Source organism: Podarcis melisellensis, assembly GCF_964234715.1.
Source record: "Podarcis melisellensis genome assembly, chromosome: 13".
NCBI lineage: Eukaryota > Metazoa > Chordata > Lepidosauria > Squamata > Lacertidae > Podarcis > Podarcis melisellensis.
This window is the reverse complement of record NC_138545.1, coordinates 1,726,024-1,745,265: the sequence shown is the minus strand read 5'-3', so window position 1 is coordinate 1,745,265 and position 19,242 is coordinate 1,726,024. Positions and strand designations below refer to the sequence as shown.

At 52.1% G+C, this 19,242-nt stretch overlaps 1 protein-coding gene and 1 long non-coding RNA gene across 5 annotated transcripts in view; one reads left to right on the top strand and one right to left on the bottom strand.

Moving 5' to 3' along the window:
• The window catches only part of LRCH4 (leucine rich repeats and calponin homology domain containing 4), a 70,329-nt gene extending 52,432 nt beyond the window's left edge, over positions 1-17,897 (top strand). For 2 of the 3 annotated variants that reach the window (XM_081886822.1, XM_081886823.1), the window contains exons 6-18: positions 663-781; positions 984-1,080; positions 2,157-2,244; positions 2,375-2,496; positions 3,057-3,133; positions 4,281-4,415; positions 8,036-8,090; positions 9,610-9,658; positions 10,626-10,733; positions 12,041-12,147; positions 13,087-13,224; positions 14,538-14,615; positions 15,325-17,068. In XM_081886822.1, the coding sequence (XP_081742948.1) occupies positions 663-781; positions 984-1,080; positions 2,157-2,244; positions 2,375-2,496; positions 3,057-3,133; positions 4,281-4,415; positions 8,036-8,090; positions 9,610-9,658; positions 10,626-10,733; positions 12,041-12,147; positions 13,087-13,224; positions 14,538-14,615; positions 15,325-15,552 (1,401 nt within the window). In that variant the 3' untranslated portion in view covers positions 15,553-17,068. Of the gene's footprint in view, positions 1-662; positions 782-983; positions 1,081-2,156; positions 2,245-2,374; positions 2,497-3,056; positions 3,134-4,280; positions 4,416-8,035; positions 8,091-9,609; positions 9,659-10,625; positions 10,734-12,040; positions 12,148-13,086; positions 13,225-14,537; positions 14,616-15,324; positions 17,069-17,561 lie in introns of those variants that run through there. The other variant, XM_081886821.1, reaches the window with a different exon arrangement.
• The window catches only part of LOC309355903, a 143,426-nt gene that overhangs the window by 89,847 nt on the left and 34,337 nt on the right, over positions 1-19,242 (bottom strand). The gene's annotated exons all lie outside the window — the stretch shown is intronic.

The following is a 19,242-nucleotide window of genomic DNA, read 5'->3' as shown; positions in this document are numbered from 1 at the left end:
TGTTGCCCATGGGCTGGTGAATTCATCTCTCCAAAGGCACTGAATAAGATGGTAGTTTGGCAATTTATGCCAAAGGGACAGCCAATAATTAAAGGCATGTCTCCACATCAGAATCTCTAGGGAGGGGATCTTAAGTTCTAGGCGAATGGCAGAGTTGCTTACACAGGAGGGTAGTTTCAAAAGGCGTCTTAGAAAAAGATTTTGCAATGTCACCAGAGGCAAGAGGTTTACAAAGGCGCCCCATAAAGGGACCGCATAGGCCATAGTTGCAACCACTTTCGCACTATAAACTTTTAAGGCGGATGGAACATGCATAGCCCCCTCAGTAAAGAAGAAGCGTAATAGAGCATAGATAAGGGCTTTAACCTTATTTTGTAAATATGTGATATGCGCTTTCCATCCCATATTATACTGGAAGTAAATTCCTAGATATTGAAATTTGTAAACTTGTTCGATTGGCTTCCCCTCGAGTTCCCATCTATACAGTTTACGACTCCTGGAAAAAATTAAGACTTTAGATTTGGGGCCAGGATGTGTCACAGGCTGGCGGGGAAGGCAGGCGCGATCCGGCAACTCGTCGCACCTCCTCCTCGCTAAACGGCCTTCGTTTTGGGGGGGCCGCCGCCGCCACCCTGTGACCCAGCGCCTCCGTTCTCCCGCAGATCTGCTCCAAAGGCAAGATCCACATCTTCAAATACCTCAACATTGAGGCCTGCAGCAAGGCACGGCCGGACCTGGCAGAATTCACACAAGGAACCCGCCCCGCCGGCTTTGGGACGTGGTAAGGCGGGCAGAGGGGGGCCTGGGAGGCTCTGCTAAGCATCTGCTGCCCCATGGGAAGGAGCAGGGGGCCTGGGGGCAGGAAGGGGAGGAGAAAGGCTGTACCTGGGAGGAGGTGGCTCCTCTGGAGCTGCTTTAGCCACCAGAGAGGGGCATGAAGAGCATTGTTTCCAAGAGGCTTGTTTCTGTGTCTGTTCCCACAGCCTCCCGGACGATTTCTACCCCGTGCGGCAGTATGGCGGCCTGGATTCAGGCTTCAACAGCGTCGACAGCGGGAGCAAGCGGTGGTCGGGGAACGAGGTGCGGGAACGCCTTCCTTCTTTGCTTGCAATGGACATAGTTTACACTTACGAAGGAGATAGAGGGCTTTGCAGGGGCCCTGATCCCTGCCTAGGCAGCCCTCAAAAACCTTACAGCCAGAGGGGCGTGATTCGAGCCTCCCAGCACGGTTGTGTCCCATCCTAGTCATACTGCTAGAGGATTGCAGGGTTGGAAGGGATCGTCAAGACTCCCCCGTCCAGCCCCCTTGCCACGACTCCTTAACGCCTGAGAAGCAGCCAATGATCACACCTCAGTAATGCCTGGCAGAATAATAATAATAATAATAATAATAATAATAATAATAATAATAATAATAATTTATTATTTATACCCCGCCCATCTGGCTGAGTTTCCCCAACCACTCTGGGCGGCTTCCAACAAAGTATTAAAATACAGTAGTCTGTTAAACATTAAAAGTTTCCCTAAACAGGGCTGCCTTCAGATGTCTTTTAAAGATAGGATAGCTGCTTATTTCCTTCACATCTGAAGGGAGGGTGTTCCACAGGGCAGGCGCCACCACCGAGAAGGCCCTCTGCCTGGTTCCCTGTAACCTCACTTCTCACAATGAGGGAACCGCCCGAAGGCCCTCGGCGATGGATCTCAGTGTCCGGGCAGAACGATGGGCGGGGGGGGAGAGATGCTCCTTCAGGGATACTGGGCCTTTGAGGCCGTTTAGGACTTTCAAGGTCAGCACCAACACTTTGAATTGTGCTCGGAAACGTCCTGGGAGCCAATGTAGGTCTTTCAAGACCGGAGTTCTGTGGTCTTGGCAGCCTTTCCGGGTCACCTTCCAAGGTAGCCCCACGTAGAAGGCTATCCAAACCTTGCTTAAAATACGAAGAAGAGTCCACCGCCTTCCAGGGCCATAGAATTCTAGCATCATAAAGTTGGAAGGGACCCCCGTGGGTTACATAGTCCAGCCCCCCCACAATGCAGGAATCGCAGCTCAAGAATCATGCCGCCTCTGCTCAAAAGCAAAGGAGCTGTCGGACGGCCCTTACCACCTGCTGTTTCTCTCTCCTCCTTCACCCTCCCTCGTTCTCCCCGCTTCTCAGTCCACAGATGAGTTTTCGGACCTCTCCTTCCGCATTGCCGAGCTGGCCAGAGACCCCAAGCAGTTGAGAGAGAAGCGCAACGGGACAGGTGAGCAGCCAGGCAAATGGAAGGGGTGGTGTTGCTAACATCAAGACCTGACTTTGGGCCTGGAGGGAGGGGAAAAGAGGGAGACCTGAGCCTTAACCTCCTTCCTTCCTTCCTTCCTTCGTTCCCACAGTGGATGCCGCTGATCTGGAGCAGATTGACTACATCGACAGCAGCGTCAACGGGGAGGAAGAGGAGGATGAGGTCTCCGTGGGAAAGCCAGAGAGCTCCTCTCTGGGGACGGTGCCCACTGAGGTGAGAATGGAGCTTGCCCTCCTACTGGCAGATCTCTTGCGGTTTCTCTTGGGTCCTCCCGGGGAGGATTTTCCCGCGTCCTGCTGGGAGAGTTAGAAGGGAGGGCAGGGGTAGCGTCCGAAGATGGCGAGGCCCCTTGCATTCTCCCCAAACAGAGGAGCGACTCTGGGGTCCTGGGCAGGCAGAGTGTGGCATTTGTGGGCTGGGGGCAAAAGCTTCTGAATCATCTTGTTTTGCTTGAACAAGTTGATCACCAGGGCGTGATCAAAGGGTTGGACCGCCAATAGGAAGACGTCCTGACCACCTTCTCCTGTTTGAGTTCCACAGTTCAGCTGGGAAAAACGGGCTTTGTTTTCTCTGTCCCAAATCCCTCAAAGCTCCACTTCACGGGAGGAGTTCTGGTGTCACGAGAGAGAGGGATGAAAGCTTTTCCCTATCCGCCTTCTCCTCCCCGGGCGTAATTTTCTAAGCTGTCACATTGCAGCTTCAAACAGCAAATTAATTCCTCCCTTTCCCCCCCTTTATTTGCTCACGTTTTCTCTCTTCTTGGCCTCTTCTAGGACTTCCAGAAGCCCAAGAAGAGCTCCTCTACTTCCCTCCAGAAAACAGCACTTGCGGAGCAGGGCCCGACCGGCAGGTGTGTGGCGCCACCTTGCGGCCAGCTCCCTGCGCAAGCGAGTGGGATCTCACACCGGATACAGCCTTGTCCCTGTGGGGTCTCCGTTCCCTCTCCTCTAGCTCCCCTTCCTCCCAGGGTGCCGTTGCCCCCTGCTCAATCCTGAGCTTGGGGTGTGGGGTCCTCAAATCCCTCTTGGCTGCTGGGAATGGCCCAAACCCCACATGCTCTTCTGGGCTTTGAACCCACTTGCTGTGGGGCGGTGTTCCCTCCTGCTGAAAGGGGAGAAGCTTTTCCCTTTTGCAGGGGGTCAGGCAGGCAGCCAGTGATGGGCAGTGTTAACGGAGAAATCTGAGGGCCCCCTTGGACAAAAACCAAGGACCCCAGCCAGGAATCCCAGAGCAAAACAGCAGCCAGTAGGCTTGGTCTTGACTGAAGACTGTCGCCACAGGACTCCCACCTGCAACAAGGTGGAACAAGGTGGAAGCCCCAAACAAAAGAGAACCCAAACTTTTATTAGCTGCTAATCCCCATGCTTCACCCCCCCAAACTACATCACTCATACATCACGGTTGCATCATGAAAGGGGAGGTCTGGTGGCCGTAATCTGAGCATCCTGGACCCTGCCCCATGGTTCCCCTTGCCCTCCACCAAACACCCATCAAGTGGAACAAAAGAGATCTTTACATTTCCCTGTTTCCCAGCCAAGTCCATCCCACCCTTTTGCCTTCATCTGGGTTTGTTATTTCTGGAATGGCTACCTGTCTGGCACTCAGGTATCAGGAGGCCAGGGATTGTCCCTCAGGCAGAGGGGCTGCTGAGGAGCTGAGCTCACAGGTCTAGATGAATTTTCCCAGTGAGCCAGTACGTAGGTACATTTATCAGTGAATTCTTACATTTGGTATCGTGCAGCAGAGGCCCTTTGAATAGACAGGAAGAAACTGTAATGAAGTGTTTTGTGGGGACAAGTTACAAAAGTGATTGTGCAGATTTTGGTAGTGGGCTGCATGTGCAGGATATCTGCTGGAGGGGCAACCCCCCCAACCTATACATAAATTCCTGCAACAGTAGCGACTCCCATGTTTTTGTCTCCTGCGCTGCTGGGGGTGGGGGTTGTCCCCCCACGGTCTCTGTGACCCCCTGCCTCTTGCTTCCCCCTCTCCTCCAGGGCCAGCCTTCCCCGGCCGGAGCCATTTGGGGAGGAGCGCCGTCGCCCCGAGATCCTTCAGCTGTGGCAGGAGAGGGAGCGCCAGCAGCTTCAGCAGCGGCCCCTGTGGAGCCAGGGGGCCGAGAGGAGGGAGAGGTAACGGCCGGGGGCTGGTCCTTCTGCTTATTTCTGCCCTTTGTGGCTCAGGGCTCTCGTATATACGGGGCCGTCTCTCCTGGTCTGCCCTGCAGAGGACCTTAAGGACCATGAATAATTACAGTTTAGAGGTCCCAGGCCCTAAGGAAGTCAGACTATCCTCCACCAGGACCAGGGCCTTCTCAGTGGTGGCTCCGACCTGGTGGAATGCTCTGTTCCTGGAGACCAGGGCTCTGCAGGATTTTACCTCCTTCCGTCGGGCCTGTAAGACAGAGCTATTCCACCTGGCCTTTAATTTGAATTCAGCCTGATCTTTTATTTCCCTTCCCTCCCCCTCCCCTTTTATGAAGATCACCCGCTCTGAGACCCCACAGCTAATTCTCCCCTGGTCTCCTAACTGGCCCAAGTGGGACCAATTCAGCCAGCTGGCCCTGGGGATTATCTAATAGATTTTTGAATTTTATTGTTATTCATGTTTTTATACTGTATTTTATGCTGCTTTTATAATTGTTTTGAAGTGTTTTGAATTTGTTGTTAGCCAGTATGAGCCCGGTTTTTGAACCGGGAAGGGTGGGGTATTAAAATTATTATTCTTATTATTATTATTATTATTATTATTATTATTATTATTAACAGTATTTGCATACTACCCTATCATAAAAAATGCAGCAATAAGACCATGCCATAAAAGCCACAAGAAGTTGGAAGCAGACATCGCTTTACCCTCGCGGAAGGAGCTGCCCTTAACTGCCTGCCCGTAGCCCCAAGCCGCCCCCCTCCCTACCCCCAGTGCCTGTCAGAGGGAGGACTTGAATCCAGGCCTCCTCAGCCCAATCCTCTGCCCACTTTATGCTGTTGGCTGCTATTGCTATCACTCTCTTCATTAAGTAAATAAGATGGGACTCCCGTCTTAAAACCCAGAAGCCGGTGGCTGTCTCTACAGTGGTACCTCGGTTTTTGAAACGTCTCAGAAGCCAAACGTTTCGGAACCCGAATGTCGAAAACCTGGAAGTAATTTCTTCCGATTTCGAACGCACCTCAGAAGTTGAATGGCTTCCTAGGTGTGTTTTTCTTTTTTTCTTCAATTGACTTTGTTGACTGCCCTTTGCGCCCTTGGTTGTCGAATGTTTTGGAAGCCAAATGGTCTTCCAGAGCTGATCACATCTGACAACCAAGGTACCACTGTATTTTGCTTCATACATAACACCGGTCCTGAAAGACCTACATTGGCTCCCAGTATTTTTCCGAGCACACTTCAAAGTGTTGATGCTGACCTTTAAAGCGCTAAACGGCCTCAAAGGCCCAGTAGACCTGAAGGAGCGTCTCCACCCCCATCGTTCTACCTGGACACTCAGGTCCAGATCCAAGGGCCTTCTGGCAGTTCCCTCCTTGCGAGAAGCAAAACTACAGGGGACTTCCGGGTCGGCGCCATCGCCGAATGGCGGGCTCCCTCCGAGCTCCGGAGGGAGCCTGCTCGGCAGGGGCTGGGTCCTACCGCACCGACGATGCGGGGACCCTTAAAAACCACGGCCACGGAGGCCGTGGACATGGAGACTCGGCTGGCACCGTCAGCGCCCTATCGATTCGTGAAGGAGCCTTTTTAAAGGCTACGGATCGGGTGCCGGGGAGGAGCGTGGTGCTTTGAGTCCTCTGCTATCCCTGCCGAGCGCAGCCGCATGCCATCCGGCGGAGAGCGCTGACTTCTTCTATTGAAAATTTGGACCCAAAAGAAGAACCCGTGAGTAATTGGAATATGGACTAAAAAGAGGGATAAATTTTTAGAATTTGGAGCGAACGGGGGAGGTGGAAAAAAGGAAGTCAGCCCCCCCCCAAATTGTAGAAGAGCCAAAACAAAGGACTGGATAACTAAGATCGAGAGGAACCTTATCTTGCCGAACTAGCAACTTCGCGAGGGAAATTTATAAGATTGAGCTGGAGGAGAAAAGTGGAATTCGGATTAAAAAGCAACCCCCCCGGAATCCCTGGAGCGATTCGTGAAAATGCCTGGAGAAGAATAATGGAGGTTTTGACAGCTGTCAAAGAGCTGTCAAAACGGAAGAATGAAATTGAGACTTTGTTATGAGGACTTTGCCGGTTACATTTGTTATAAATTGGAGATAAATTGTTTCAAACAAGGATTTATAAGTTATTTGGACTGGCGGATGTGATCTGGAAGGGAACTTTGTTATTGTAATCCACCTAGAGGAGTTGAGGGACATTGCATGTGTTTTCGACGGGAAACTTGAACAGTTGGATAGAACTTTTAATCTCCTGGGAAACTGCAGAAATGGAACATTATTTTGTCTACAGAGGCCTACACTTTACTGGAAACAATGGATTAATCTGTTGAAAAATGAAAGGAACATGATGTAATGTTTTGCTCCTGAATAACAAGCCTCTGTAGAGACACTAGAAGCTTTTGGAAAAAGAACATTTCTGTGAGGGAACAGGGAAGTAAAAAGGAGGAGAGTGATTGACAAGAACAAGGAAACAACAAGAACTGGACAGAACTGGAGTGGGAACATTAGGGATATCCAGATTTGACAAGCTTGTGGATATAAAATTGGAGTTTATACTCCTGGATATAAAAATCTGGATAGAAGAAATGGGCCCCCTTTGATAGACTCCTTCTATGATTGGACATCTGTAATTTAAAAAAAAAGACCGGTAAAGAACCAGAGGGATGTGGGTTTAGTGAAATGTGGGTTCATCAGGAAGACATTAGAAGTGGAGGGATAGGAGGAACGCAACAGGGAAAGAGGGGAGGGAAATTTGGAATCCAAAGGTTGTAAAATTATTGTTTGTTTTTATTCTATTTTCATCTGTATTATATTTGAAAGGGGGGAACTCGTGGAAGGGAATAGGTCGACCTTAGGGGATGGAAATTTGGATAAATTGAGTTATTGATGATGAGTGTATTTTGGGAATAAGAATTTGTTGAATATTATTGCTTTTTTGGAAGATTTGGAACACAAGAGGGGGTGGGGAGGGGAAGTCCTAGATATTGGAAAAAGTTTATGAATTGGATTTTATTTGTTTTAATTTGGAAAACCTTAATAAAAATTATTTTTTTTAAAAAAAAAAAGAGAAGCAAAACTACAGGGAAGCAGGCAGAGGGCCTTCTCGGTGGTGGCACCCGCCCTGTGGAACGCCCGCCCACCAGATGCCAAAGAGATAAACAATTACCTGACATTTAGAAGACATCTGAAGGCAGCCCTGTTCAGGGAAGTTTTTAATGTGTGACATTTTAATGTATTTTTTATCTTTGTTGGAAGCCGCCCAGAGTCGTATTATTATTATTATTATTATTATTATTCTTACATTGATAGCCCAGCCTTTTCCTCCGAGGAGCTCCAGGTGGTGTGTGTGATTCTCCTCCTCCACCTTTAATCCCCACAACGACCCTGCGGGGTGGATTAGACTGGAAGGCAGGGATGACTGGCTTCACAGCCGATTGCGGGGATTTGAACCCGGGCCTTGAACCCTGTAACCGCTATGCCAGCCTGGCTGTTGGGAAAGGGGGTCCTGGGTGATGCAGCCCTTCCACCCAGGACACCAGCTAGACTGGTCAGCCTTTCTCTCTCTCCTTGACTCCGGGTTTCTTCTCTCCCCCATGGCAGCCTGGCAGAAAGCAGCAGCAGCAGCAGCCTCTCCCAGCTGAAGCATCGGAACCAGGTAAGGACGAACGAAGGGAGGGGGTGTGCATGTCTCCCCCGTGCCTGCTTTCCATTCAGAACATTTTGGGCGCTCTTCACGGGGCTTCAGAATGAAGGCTCCCAGCCAGGCAGGAGGGCTGGCCTTTGCTTTGTGTAATGTTAGCCACATCGCTCAGGTGTCTTCCCTTCCCTTTGTGTAATGACATGAGCAGAGCCTGCTGGGATCAGGCCAGCCGTCTGCCTAGTAGTCCAGCATCCTGTTCTCACAGTGGCCAATTGCCCCTAAGGACCTAGGACTCCAGATAGACTGCCACCGGACCTGGAGGTTCCATAAGAAAAGCTGTGCTGCTGGATCAGGCCAAAGGTCTAGCCCAGCACCCTCTTCCTACAGAGGCCAACTAGGTGTGTGGCGTTCCCAAAGCAAGGAAGGATTGGACTCTGATGAATAAAATACACACGAGGCTTGACCAGCAAGACTCTGGGAGGAGTGTGTATAATAATAATCCCTCTCCACCCCTCGGCCCAGGTCATTTTATTCACAAAAGAACTTCTTACACAGTGTTCGTAAGAACCAATCAGATTTCCCCTGAGCATTCCAAAAAACTCCACGTGGGACAAAGTTAAAGATTAAAACTACAAAGAGCTGATTTGAGCATGCATAGTAGTTAAGAGTAAATAAAATAGGAAACAAGGAGGAATGCTTTTGGGAAACCCCAGAGGTCATAAACAGGAGAGGCAGTATTTGCCATCTGCTTGTGAACTCTCTTCCTGGCCCTTAAGATCTATCTACGTCAAAGTAACCTACTATCTTTATGTCCAGAGGATGCCCGATGAAGCGACTGGCCTGTGCTTCAGAATGCTGATATGTGCCTGTCAGCAAATGGCAGAGGCGGAGAGGCCTGTGGGATTTGATCAGAAACTATTGTCAGTGAATCAAACCCAGTCAGCGCAATGCTTTCATAGCGGACACAGTGGCTTGCTCCATATTTCATAATCAGTGGCGTAGCGTGGGGGGTGCAGGGGGGCCGGCGGCACCGGGCGCAACATCTGGGGGGTTAGGGGTAGGGGGCGCAAATCCACGAGTTAGGGGGCGCAAATTACTTGCCTTGCCCCGGGTGCTGACAACCCAAGCTACGCCACTGTTCATAATTCCTCATAGCAATCCCACCTGACCCCCACACTCTGGATATCTGCGCCCCTACTTTGGTGCCTGCTGGAAACCTGCAAGTAGGATCTGACCACAAGAGCCCTTTTCCCTCCTGGGGTTTCCAGAAACTGGTGTTCAGAAGCAGCGCCACCTCCAACTGTGGAGGCAAACCATAGCTATGGAGGCTAGAAGCCATGGGTAGCCTTCTCCTCCTCCATGAATTGGTCTACTCCTCTTTTAAAGGCATCCAGCTTGGTGGCCAGCCCTGCCTCCTGTGGCAGGGAGTTCCGCAGTTTAACGATGCGCTGCATGAAGAGGGACTTGGTTTTATCTGTCCTGAATCCAAGTAACGGTGCCCCCTTTCCTCCCCAACCCCCAATCTCTCTTTTAGGGACCAGAGCAGCTGTCTGGCTCCCCCAGGCAAACTCAGCACTCTGCAGGTGAGTTCCTCCTAATATCTGGAGGGAGGTGGGCACAGGTGAGTCTCCTGGCAAGCAGAGGGGGAAGCTTTTATTTATTATTTCATAAAACCTGGTAAGAAGCAAAATCCTCAAAGTGGTTTGCAATGGAAAACCAACAGCCGTAATCCAAGTTAAAATAGCGATAGACTAAAAACAAATTAAGGGACGTGGGTGGTGCTGTGGGTAAAACCTCAGCGCTTAGGACTTGCTGATCGCATGGTCGGCGGTTCGAATCCCCGCGGTGGGGTGCGCTCCCGTCGTTCGGGCCCAGCTCCTGCCCACCTAGCAGCTCGAAAGCACCCCCAGGTGCAAGTAGATAAATAGGGACCGCTTACCGGCGGGAAGGTAAACAGCGTTCCATGTGCTGCGCTGGCTCGCCAGATGCAGCTTGTCATGCTGGTCACGTGACCCGGAAGTGTCTGCGGACAGCGCTGGCCCCCGGCCTCTAGAGTGAGATGAGCGCACAACCCTCATCTGGCCCGTACGGGCAGGGGTACCTTTACCTTTACCTTAAAAACAAATTGAAACTCACGTTGACTTTCTTAACATCTGGGAAGGCTTGTCTAAACTCCAGGGGTGGATTTTGGGCTTTCGGATTTCAGAGTCACCCCGTGTGACACCCTGCCTCTCGCCTTCTGTTCCCCCGTCAGCAATCGGTCTGCAGCATTCTGCGCTGACAGCTGCCTCTGGTTCATGTGTGAGGGAAGTCCCATGTTGAGGGATGCCTTGAGGCCTCCTTTCCTCAGGTGCTTAGAACCTGCAAAGTGTGTGTGTATCCCGGGCAGGCAGTTTGCAGGACTGGTGCAGGATTGAGGTTGGGGAGGCAGGAATCCGGTGGTCTCCTCTGGGGAGTCAGGGGGTCCATTTGCTCCCTGCCACCTCCTCCCCCTTTCTCCTCCAGTGCAAATCCCCAGCTCAGCGCCCTCGCCCTCTCCCTCCTTTGCAGATCCCGTTCACCCTGCCTACCCTTCGTCCCGGGAGCCCGGCTCCGTGCAGAAGCCTTCCAGCTTCCTTTTCCGCTCCTCCTCACGGAACAACATGCAGCGGGGCTCCGGTGAGTAGGGGAAAGGGGAGAAGCCTCTGTAGGGAAGCGGCCCCTCCGTCGGGCAGCGGGGCTGCTGGGCCCTCTGCGGCCACACATCTCCCCCCTCGCCCCAAAGGGTGTGGCCTCCTGACGCAGCTGAACGGGGCTTGGGATCGGGGCCAGTGCAAGCTCCCAGAGGCCCCCCCTCCATCAACATGGTCCCTGGCAGGTTCAGAACCCCACAGCATCAATTCTCGCCAGCGAAATGGGGCTGTGGGAGACTGAGGTGCCCTTGTTTCTATGGTTATCTCCCGCTTGGACTACTGCCTTTCGCTCTATGTGGGGCTACCTTTGAAGGTGACCCAGAAACTACAACTAATCCAGAATGCAGCAGCTAGACTGGGGACTGGGAGCAGCCGCCGAGAACATATAACACCGGTCTTGAAAGACCTACATTGGCTCCCAGTATGTTTCCAAGCACAATTCAAAGTGTTGGTGCTGACCTTGAAAGCCCTAAATGGCCTCGGCCCAGTAGACCTGAAGGAGCGTCTCCACCCCCATCGTTCAGCCCGGACACTGAGGTCCAGCTCCAAGGGCCTTCTGGCGGTTCCCTCCCTGCGAGAAGCCAAGTTACAGGGAAGCAGGCAGAGGGCCTTCTCGGTGGTGGCACCTGCCCTGTGGAACGCCCTCCCACCAGATGTCAAAGAGAAAAATAACTACCAAACTTTTACAAGACATCTAAAGGCAGCCCTGTTTAGGGAAGCTTTTAATGTTTAATAGGTTAATGTATTTTAGTGTTTTGTTGGAAGCCGCCCAGAGTGGCTGGGGAAACCCAGCCAGATGGGTGGGGTATACATAATAAATTATTATTATTTGGAGCGAAGGACACCCAGGTTTATTACAGTTTACTAGTTGAATTTCCGCCCCACCTTTTCCTCTGAGGAGCTCAAGGTGGCACACCTCGTCCTGTCCCGTACCCAAATTTTTATCCCCTATGGGGGAGGCGAGGCTGAGAGGGAGTGACTGGCCCCCGAGGTCACGCCCACTGAGCGTCACAGCTCAGTGGGAGCATTTGAACCCAGGTCCTGATTGAACCCTCTAATCACTGCACCACACTGGCTCTCCTGCTTCTGGTACCCTTTTGCCTGCTTTGGAGTAACCTCCACATCCATCCATCCCTCCAGGCCCCCCCCCATTAATTTCAGGAGGGCAGAAGCTGCGAAGGGCACGATGTGGATGTAACTTGGGTCCTTCTGCGTGGCAGGACCTGGCGCTCTTCCCAGGCCTCTGAATGAGAAACTGGTGGCTTTGAGCTTTCCCCCGTCTTTCCTCCCCAGGTTCCTTCTCGCCCGACCTCTCCCCTTCTGAGCTCAGGAACCAGCGGAGGCTGCGTGCCGGATCGCAGGCCCAGGACGAGAGGGAGCATGCGGCTCAGCTGCGCAAGGTACAGACTCCCCAGGAGCCGGGAGGAAGCAGCTTCCAAGGGGGCGCATCTCCTGGCGGCTGAACTGTAAACAAAACCTCGCATTAGGATTGCGATGGGCTCAAGAGGTATACCGCCTTGTACCCATAGCTCCCAGGGCGGCTCACAACACAGGAGTGCAATAAAAAAGGAAAATGCAGAATAAAAATTGAACATGAAAAGAGCACAACCTGAAGCGCCATATCTGCGCTGGTGCGCGGTGCGATTTGGCGTTTCTGCGCATGCGCGAGCGGCGAAACCCGGAGGTAATCCTGTCTGGTACTTCCGGGTCGCCACAGGACGTAACATGAGGTATGACTGCAAAGTCCTATGCCGCTTTATATTTTTGAGGAAGAAAATGTCGAAGTGGTTTAAAGCCTTTGTTAACACATCAGGCGAAACATTCAGAAATGCAGGCAGCCACCGTTTGAGGCGCGTTCGAATCGTGCCCAACTCAGGAGTGGGCAGAAAGCATCTCTAAAAGGCGTGGTGCAGGGTGTTGGCTTTCTCTATAGTGATTCAAAGACACGTGATTTCACCGAAATGCAAGGTGCCTTGGAGCGTTACCCCCGTGTCGGTGAGGAGCTGCCTGTAAAACATTGCAGAAGGCGGCTGAAGATGGAGTAAGCGGGGATGGCTTGGGGGGGCAGAGACGGAGGGACGTTGCGGCTTTGCCCTGCCCTCCCCAGTCAGAGGCAGCGATGCGCCCCAGGGGCCTGATCCGGCCGGCTCTCCTTACGTTCTGCCGCTCTTCGGACGCTGAGCCTGACCCAGCAGGGCCCTTTGTAAGTTCTTACTCTCTCCCGGTAAAAGTTGACCAGCATTAGTGGCGCACAGCTCCAGAGGATGCCGAGAGGTGGGTGTCCAGGGAGCCCTCGATCTCTGGCCTGACTGCTCCTCCTCTCCCCTTCTTCCCCGCAGGCCATCGAGTCCCAGCTGAACGTCTCCCTGGCCGAAGACCTGGGCGAGGCTCTGGCCAACGGGGTGGTCCTCTGCCAGCTGGTGAATCACCTGCGCCCTCGAGCCGTGCCCTTCATCCACGTGCCCTCACCGGCTGTGGTGAGCCTTTGGGGTCGGGGAGCCTGCCAGACCCCCAAGTCCACAAGGATCAGGGGCTCCCAAGCTGCCCCCTTGGACCCATAAACTCTTTTTTTATATAAATTTATTTGGTTTTGCAAGTTAAGAGTTTTCCAATCGCATATCCAGCATGCAACATAAAAACAAGTGTCTACTGGATTTCTTCTGGGAAGCTTTTAATGTTTAATAGGTTATTGTATTTTGTTGGAAACCGCCCAGAGTGGCTGGGGAAACCCAGCCAGATGGACGGGGTATAAATAAATTATTATTATTATTATTATTATTATTATTATTATTATTATTATTATTATTCCCTCCTCCCCTTTATGAGTCCTATTGTTAAACATTTCCTCTTACATCTTTCATAATAATACAAATCTCTCACATCTCCCTTATATCCAAAATTCACCATGAAACTACGAGGGTTATTCCAGTCCTACTAACAATGTTTACAATGGTCTTTAAGATAAGTTATAAATTTTCCCCATTATTAACATTTTGTGTTCCTGATGGCAAAAATGGCCAGAAGAATCAGAAATCAGGAAGACCTTGGACCCATAAAATAATAATAATAATAATAATAATAATAATAATAATAATAATAATTAATAATAATAATAATAATTTATTTATACCCCGCCCATCTGACTGGGTCTCCCCAGCCACTCTGGGCGGCTTCCAACCAAATATTGAAAACAATACAGCGTCAGACATTAAAAACTTCCTTAAACAGGGCCGCCTTCAGGTGTCTTTTAAAAGTAAAATAGTTGTTTATTGCCTTGACATCTGCTGGGAGGGCATTACACAAGGCAGGTGCCACCACCAAGAAGGCCCTGTTCCTGGTTCCCTCCCCTACGAAGAACATAATTTAGAACAGCGGTTTTGTTTCTACGACCCGCTAATAACAATAGAATTCAAAACGGTAGCAATTGCTGCTGATTCAAAATTCGGTTTAAGCTACTTAAGTTTGATTGGTTCAACAAAACGGATGGGCACTGGATCCCAGTTCCCTCCTGGCACCTCCCCCTCGCCTCTGAGCTCACCCCTAGGTGATCCTCCCTCCCCAGGGGCACCTAGACCAGGTCTGCCCGCCCCAAGGGGTGCGAGAAGCTGCCTTAGGTCATTGCTTCACCCAGCTTAGTACGGCCTGCACTGGCCGGCAGCAGCGGCTGCCCAGGACTTTAGGCAGAGAAGAATCCCCGCCAGCCCAGCCCGGGACCTTCTGCGTGCCATGCGGGTATCCTTCCCCGTGGGCATTGCTGAGCTGACCTCTCTCTCTCTCCTTCTTGAAACAGCCAAAGCTGAACGCCATCAAAAGCCGGAAGAACGTGGACAACTTCTTGGCCGCCTGCCGCCAGCTGGGGCTCCCAGAGGTGAGGTTGGGTTTCTGTGGGGGTCTTTGTGTGCTGCTGCTTGCTTGTGCCTGCTGGGGAGGGATCATCGGGGGGGGGACGACGACACAGGAAGACCCTCCTTTAAGAAATGGCCCCCAAACCCTGTTTTTGCACAACACTCTCTCTCTCTCTCTCTCTCTCTCTCTCTCTCTCTCTCTCTCTCTCTTTCCATTCCTGCTCACACATTGCCCCCAACTCCCTCCCCAGTAGAACTCAGAGCTCTAGAGTTGCAAGGGACCCCCAAGGGTCATCCAGATCAACCCCCCTGCTTAAAACACCTTCTAGGGAGGAGAGCCCGCCAGTTTGCGAGGGGGTCCGTTCCGCTCTCAAACAGCTCCTGCCGCCCAAACATTATTCCTGACGCTTGGCTGGAATCTCCTCCTTTGCCGTTTGAAGCCGTGGGTTCAGATCCTGCCCTCTGGGGCAGCAGAAAGCCAGCTGGCTCCATCACCCACAGGGCCATAGAATGGCACAGCTGGAAGGGACACCGGGGGGTCATCCATCCCAACCCGCTGCAATGCAGGAATCTCAAGGTGACCGTCGGCCAAACAAGGCCCGGTTTCCGGTCTGGCTGCCCTCCTCTGCAGACTCTGAGCCCCCCCCCCTCCCCACCCGCAGGCCGCCAACTTTCCTCTGTGTGCTACCGGTGTGTTTTTTTGTGTTCTGTGTTCTCTCCCCTCTGCCACAGGTCTCTCTCTGCTCCGCCTCCGACGTGGCCGCCCTCCTGCAAGGCAACGTCCGCGGCTTGCTCCGCCTCCTCGAGGCCCTGCTGCCGCTGCCATCGCCGCCGCCCGCGCCCCCCGGGGGGGGCTTGCCCCCGCCCGCCCTCTCCGAACACCTCGCTGGCTTTGGCGTCTTCTATGTCGTCCTCATGCTCCTCCTCTACTTCGCCTATCGCAACCTCTGCGGCTGCTGAGCGGGCGGGCAGGGGGTCCCCGGCCACCCCCACCAGGCAGGAACAGGTTCTCCAGATGTGGGTCAGAGTGCCTGCCCCACACTCCCCAGGCTGCATTTGCACAGAGGTGGAAGTCCAGGTGTCAGCAGTGCAGTCGAAGTGGGACACAGACAAACCATTTTTCCCGAGGCCAGCGATCCCTGCAATTCCCCCCCCCCTTTAATAATAATAATAATAGCTCTCCCCTCCCCAGTCAGAATTAGCTCCCTCTGCCAGGCCCAAGGGGCAGGCGGGAGTGCAGGGCAGCCCCCCCTTGGCACCCACTGTTCGGTCTCCTCTGTGCCTTGTTCCCCTAGCGAAAGGTGTTTCGGGGGGCCGTATTTTGGCCGGGGGGAGAAACCGCCAACTTCCTCCACCCCTCGGTTCACATGCACTTAAAACTGCGTTGCACTAATTCACGAGTGCCTGCAGGGGGGAGTTGGGGGCGTGCGGGAAGGGAGCACTAGCAGCCCCCCCCAAAAAAAATTGGCGGTCCTAAAGCCCTGGCCCACCCACTCCGACACAGGGGGGTCTTCGCTGCCCCTGACCTCACACACACAGCGCGTCTCTGAACCAAATGTCACCCCCTACCCCAGATTTTCTGCCCGTTCCCCTGCGCTGGCAAACCTTTGAGGGGCTCAGCTGTTTCGCACCCCAAAGTTTGTCCTGGGGCATCTCGATTTGTGGGCTAAAGGCCACTTCTTCCTCAAATGCCCTTGCCCCCCCCTCAAAGCCTTTTGGGGTTCCCTGTTCTGGACCTCTTCCCTTTTCGGGGCTTCCCGGGGGCACCTGACTCTGGACTTGCACTCCTGCCCTTCCTTTAATCCAAACGTGGAATTTCTGAAGGTCCCAGGGAGGGAGGGAGAGATGGGGTATCTGCCATGTTCCAGCCCACCCCATAATCTCTCTGGCACGGTGCACCCCCACGTCCGGGGTGGCGTTGTGGGTGGGGGGGAGGCCTTCAACAGGTGACAGGAATCGCCTTAATTCAGGGCAAAAGCGGCTCCTCTTTCTAGAGACGGCTGCAGTCAAAATTCCAGCCCCTTCTAGTCTCGCTCCCCATCTCCGCTGCCTTAAATATATTAAATTATACATATATATTTTATATAAATATATAAATATATATATATATATTTGAAGAGAAGATGATTATGGAATACTGTAATGTAAAGGGGAAGAAATTTTGGGGGGGTCTTTTTAAGCATGTACAGAATTGTAAATATGTGGTGCTCTCCATCGATCGCCTGCCCCCCTCTCTTGAGCAGGGGGGGAGCCAAAAATCTTTTTCAAGGGCTTTGGGGTTGTTGTTTTCCCTCCCCCTTTTCACGGTCCCCCCCACCCCACCAAAAAAAAAAAAGGACTGCTGTACATTTTGCTTTTGTGTTCTTCATGCTTTTTTTGTTCCTTCTCGAGAGGCAGCTCCTGCGTTTTGTTCCTCCTCGCCTCTTCTCCTGTACATTGTAAAATACCAAGAAATGAATTCTTTTTTTTTTCCAAACGACGGCGGCAGCAGCAGCCTTTGTTTCTTCCTTCCGCCTCCTTCGTCTTCTCGGTTGTCTTTGTATTTTTCCCTTCTTGTAACCGCTGGTGGGGTGGGAGCAAGTTTGCTTTTGCAATCCGTGTTATGGGGTAGGTGCGGGTTGCGGCCTGACGGTCAGAACTTGCTGGTGGGAGTTATAGTTCAGCGGGTGGGAGTTGTAGTTCAGCGGGGGGGGGTGTCCCAAAGCCTCCCTCCCTCCAACCCACTCTGCAGAACCCACCCTGACCTCGAATGTGCGCATGCACACCTTTTTCCCGCCTGCAAAGGGAGATGTGTGTGGCGCAGGCACACTTTTCCACCGGCTCCTGTGTCCAGCCGGGCAGATGTGGGCGGCCGTCTCGGTCAGTGGCGCCTGGCCAGGCCGTCCACCTTTGGCCTGCCCTACTGAGAGAAGCGCCGCCTGCCTGCCTCCCCTGCTAACTTCTGCCCCCCCCGGCCCCCCACCCCTCAGGAGTCTCTCTGCTCCCCCCACCACGTGCTGGAAGAGGAGGGTCTCCCCCGCGTGGCCGAGATGGTTCGGACTCTGCTGGCAACACACTGCGCTGCCCCACCTCTGGGGCGCCAGAAGACCTAGGCGGACCGGACAGGGTGGCCTAGGCGGAGTGGACAGCAGGGACTGCGCCAATCCGAAACTTGCAGGGCGGCAGTGCAGAGCCGTAATCGCTCAGGGATCTTCGTCGGGACCAAGCAAGAGGAGCCGGGAGCTTTCCCCACCGGGAAACGGACTCCACATTCAAAAGGGGCGAGAGGGCAAGACCCTTTTGTCAACGGCTCTGTTCTCATCCAAATTTAACAAGAACATTTGTGTGTGGTTTTTTTGCATTTGTGCACATGTCGGTGAGGTTGCATTTAAATAAGCTGCTGCCTCGGTTGTGTTGTCCATTAGCAAAGCCTTTTTTCTGTCGGTCTGGGATTATGAAATACGGGGCAGAAAGTCCTGACCTCTTCTTAAAAACTAGCCACTCTCAGCGCCCAGCCCTCCTTCAGCCCAGGTTTGTTTCCTTCCACAGAAAAAGAACTGTGGAGTTGGAAGGGACCCCCAAAGGTCATCCAGACCAACCCGCTGCAATGCGGGAATCCCAATGGTAGCATCCTTGACAGGTGTGGCCGCCCAACCTCTGCTTAAAAACCTCCAAGGGCCCTCCAGCACCCAAGGGAGTCCTTGCGCGGTGAGACCTCCGGCGCTTCTCTGCAGGGCTCTTTCTGATCCATCTGCAAAGATCCAAACCTCTGAGCTGCTGCATGTCTGAATGGGCAATTGCATGTCAGCCCGGAGAACACCCAGGTCGGATTGGAGGGTGGGATGGGGTGGAAGCTTTTCTAAGGACAACAGCAGGTTCGCTGACATCTGGAGGAGCTCAGCGTCAGAGCAGGAGAAGAGCTCTGCCGGATGAGGCCAAGGGGCCCCTCATGAAGACTGTCCCTGTTCTCACAAGGGACAGACAAGGACTGCTGGAGCATAAGAGCCACCCTCTTTTTTAAAAAAAAAATATTTATTGAGATTTTACAAAGGCATAAATTTACCAGATATAAAAAGAAAAAACATGAAAAGAAAAAGATAAAAGAAGAAAAAATACGTAAAAATACGTAAAAAATAAAAAATAAAAATGCATAATACAAAAAACAGATAGGTAAAAAAGAATTAAAAACAAATCCATTTTTATAACTTTAAACTCATTAGCTTGTTTCCTTGACTTCCTCACACCTCCCCTTTTTGTATTTCCATTTACATAATCAAATCAGCAAATCCTTACCCTCTTTCATTCATCTTAACTCTATATCTTAACATATTATAACTCTATATTTTCATCCATTATCAATTCAATTTTGCATATTCTTATTAACTTTGTTGCTAATGCCACTTATTTTCAATCCTGCATCATTTTAGCATTCATTAATTTAATTTTCCACCAACTCTTCTCCCAGGACTCGGATTCTGCCAGTCATTTCCGCCAATTCCATATAGTCCATCACCTTCATCTGCCACTCTTCCAGGGTGCTTAAGAGCCACCTTCTCCCCTGGCGCTTCCTTCCCAGCGTGGCTGCCATGTTTGTAGGTGCGGGTGGGAACTGTAGTTCATCATGGCGCCAAAGGTTCCTCACGCCCTGCAGGAGAACAGCCCACCGCCGCA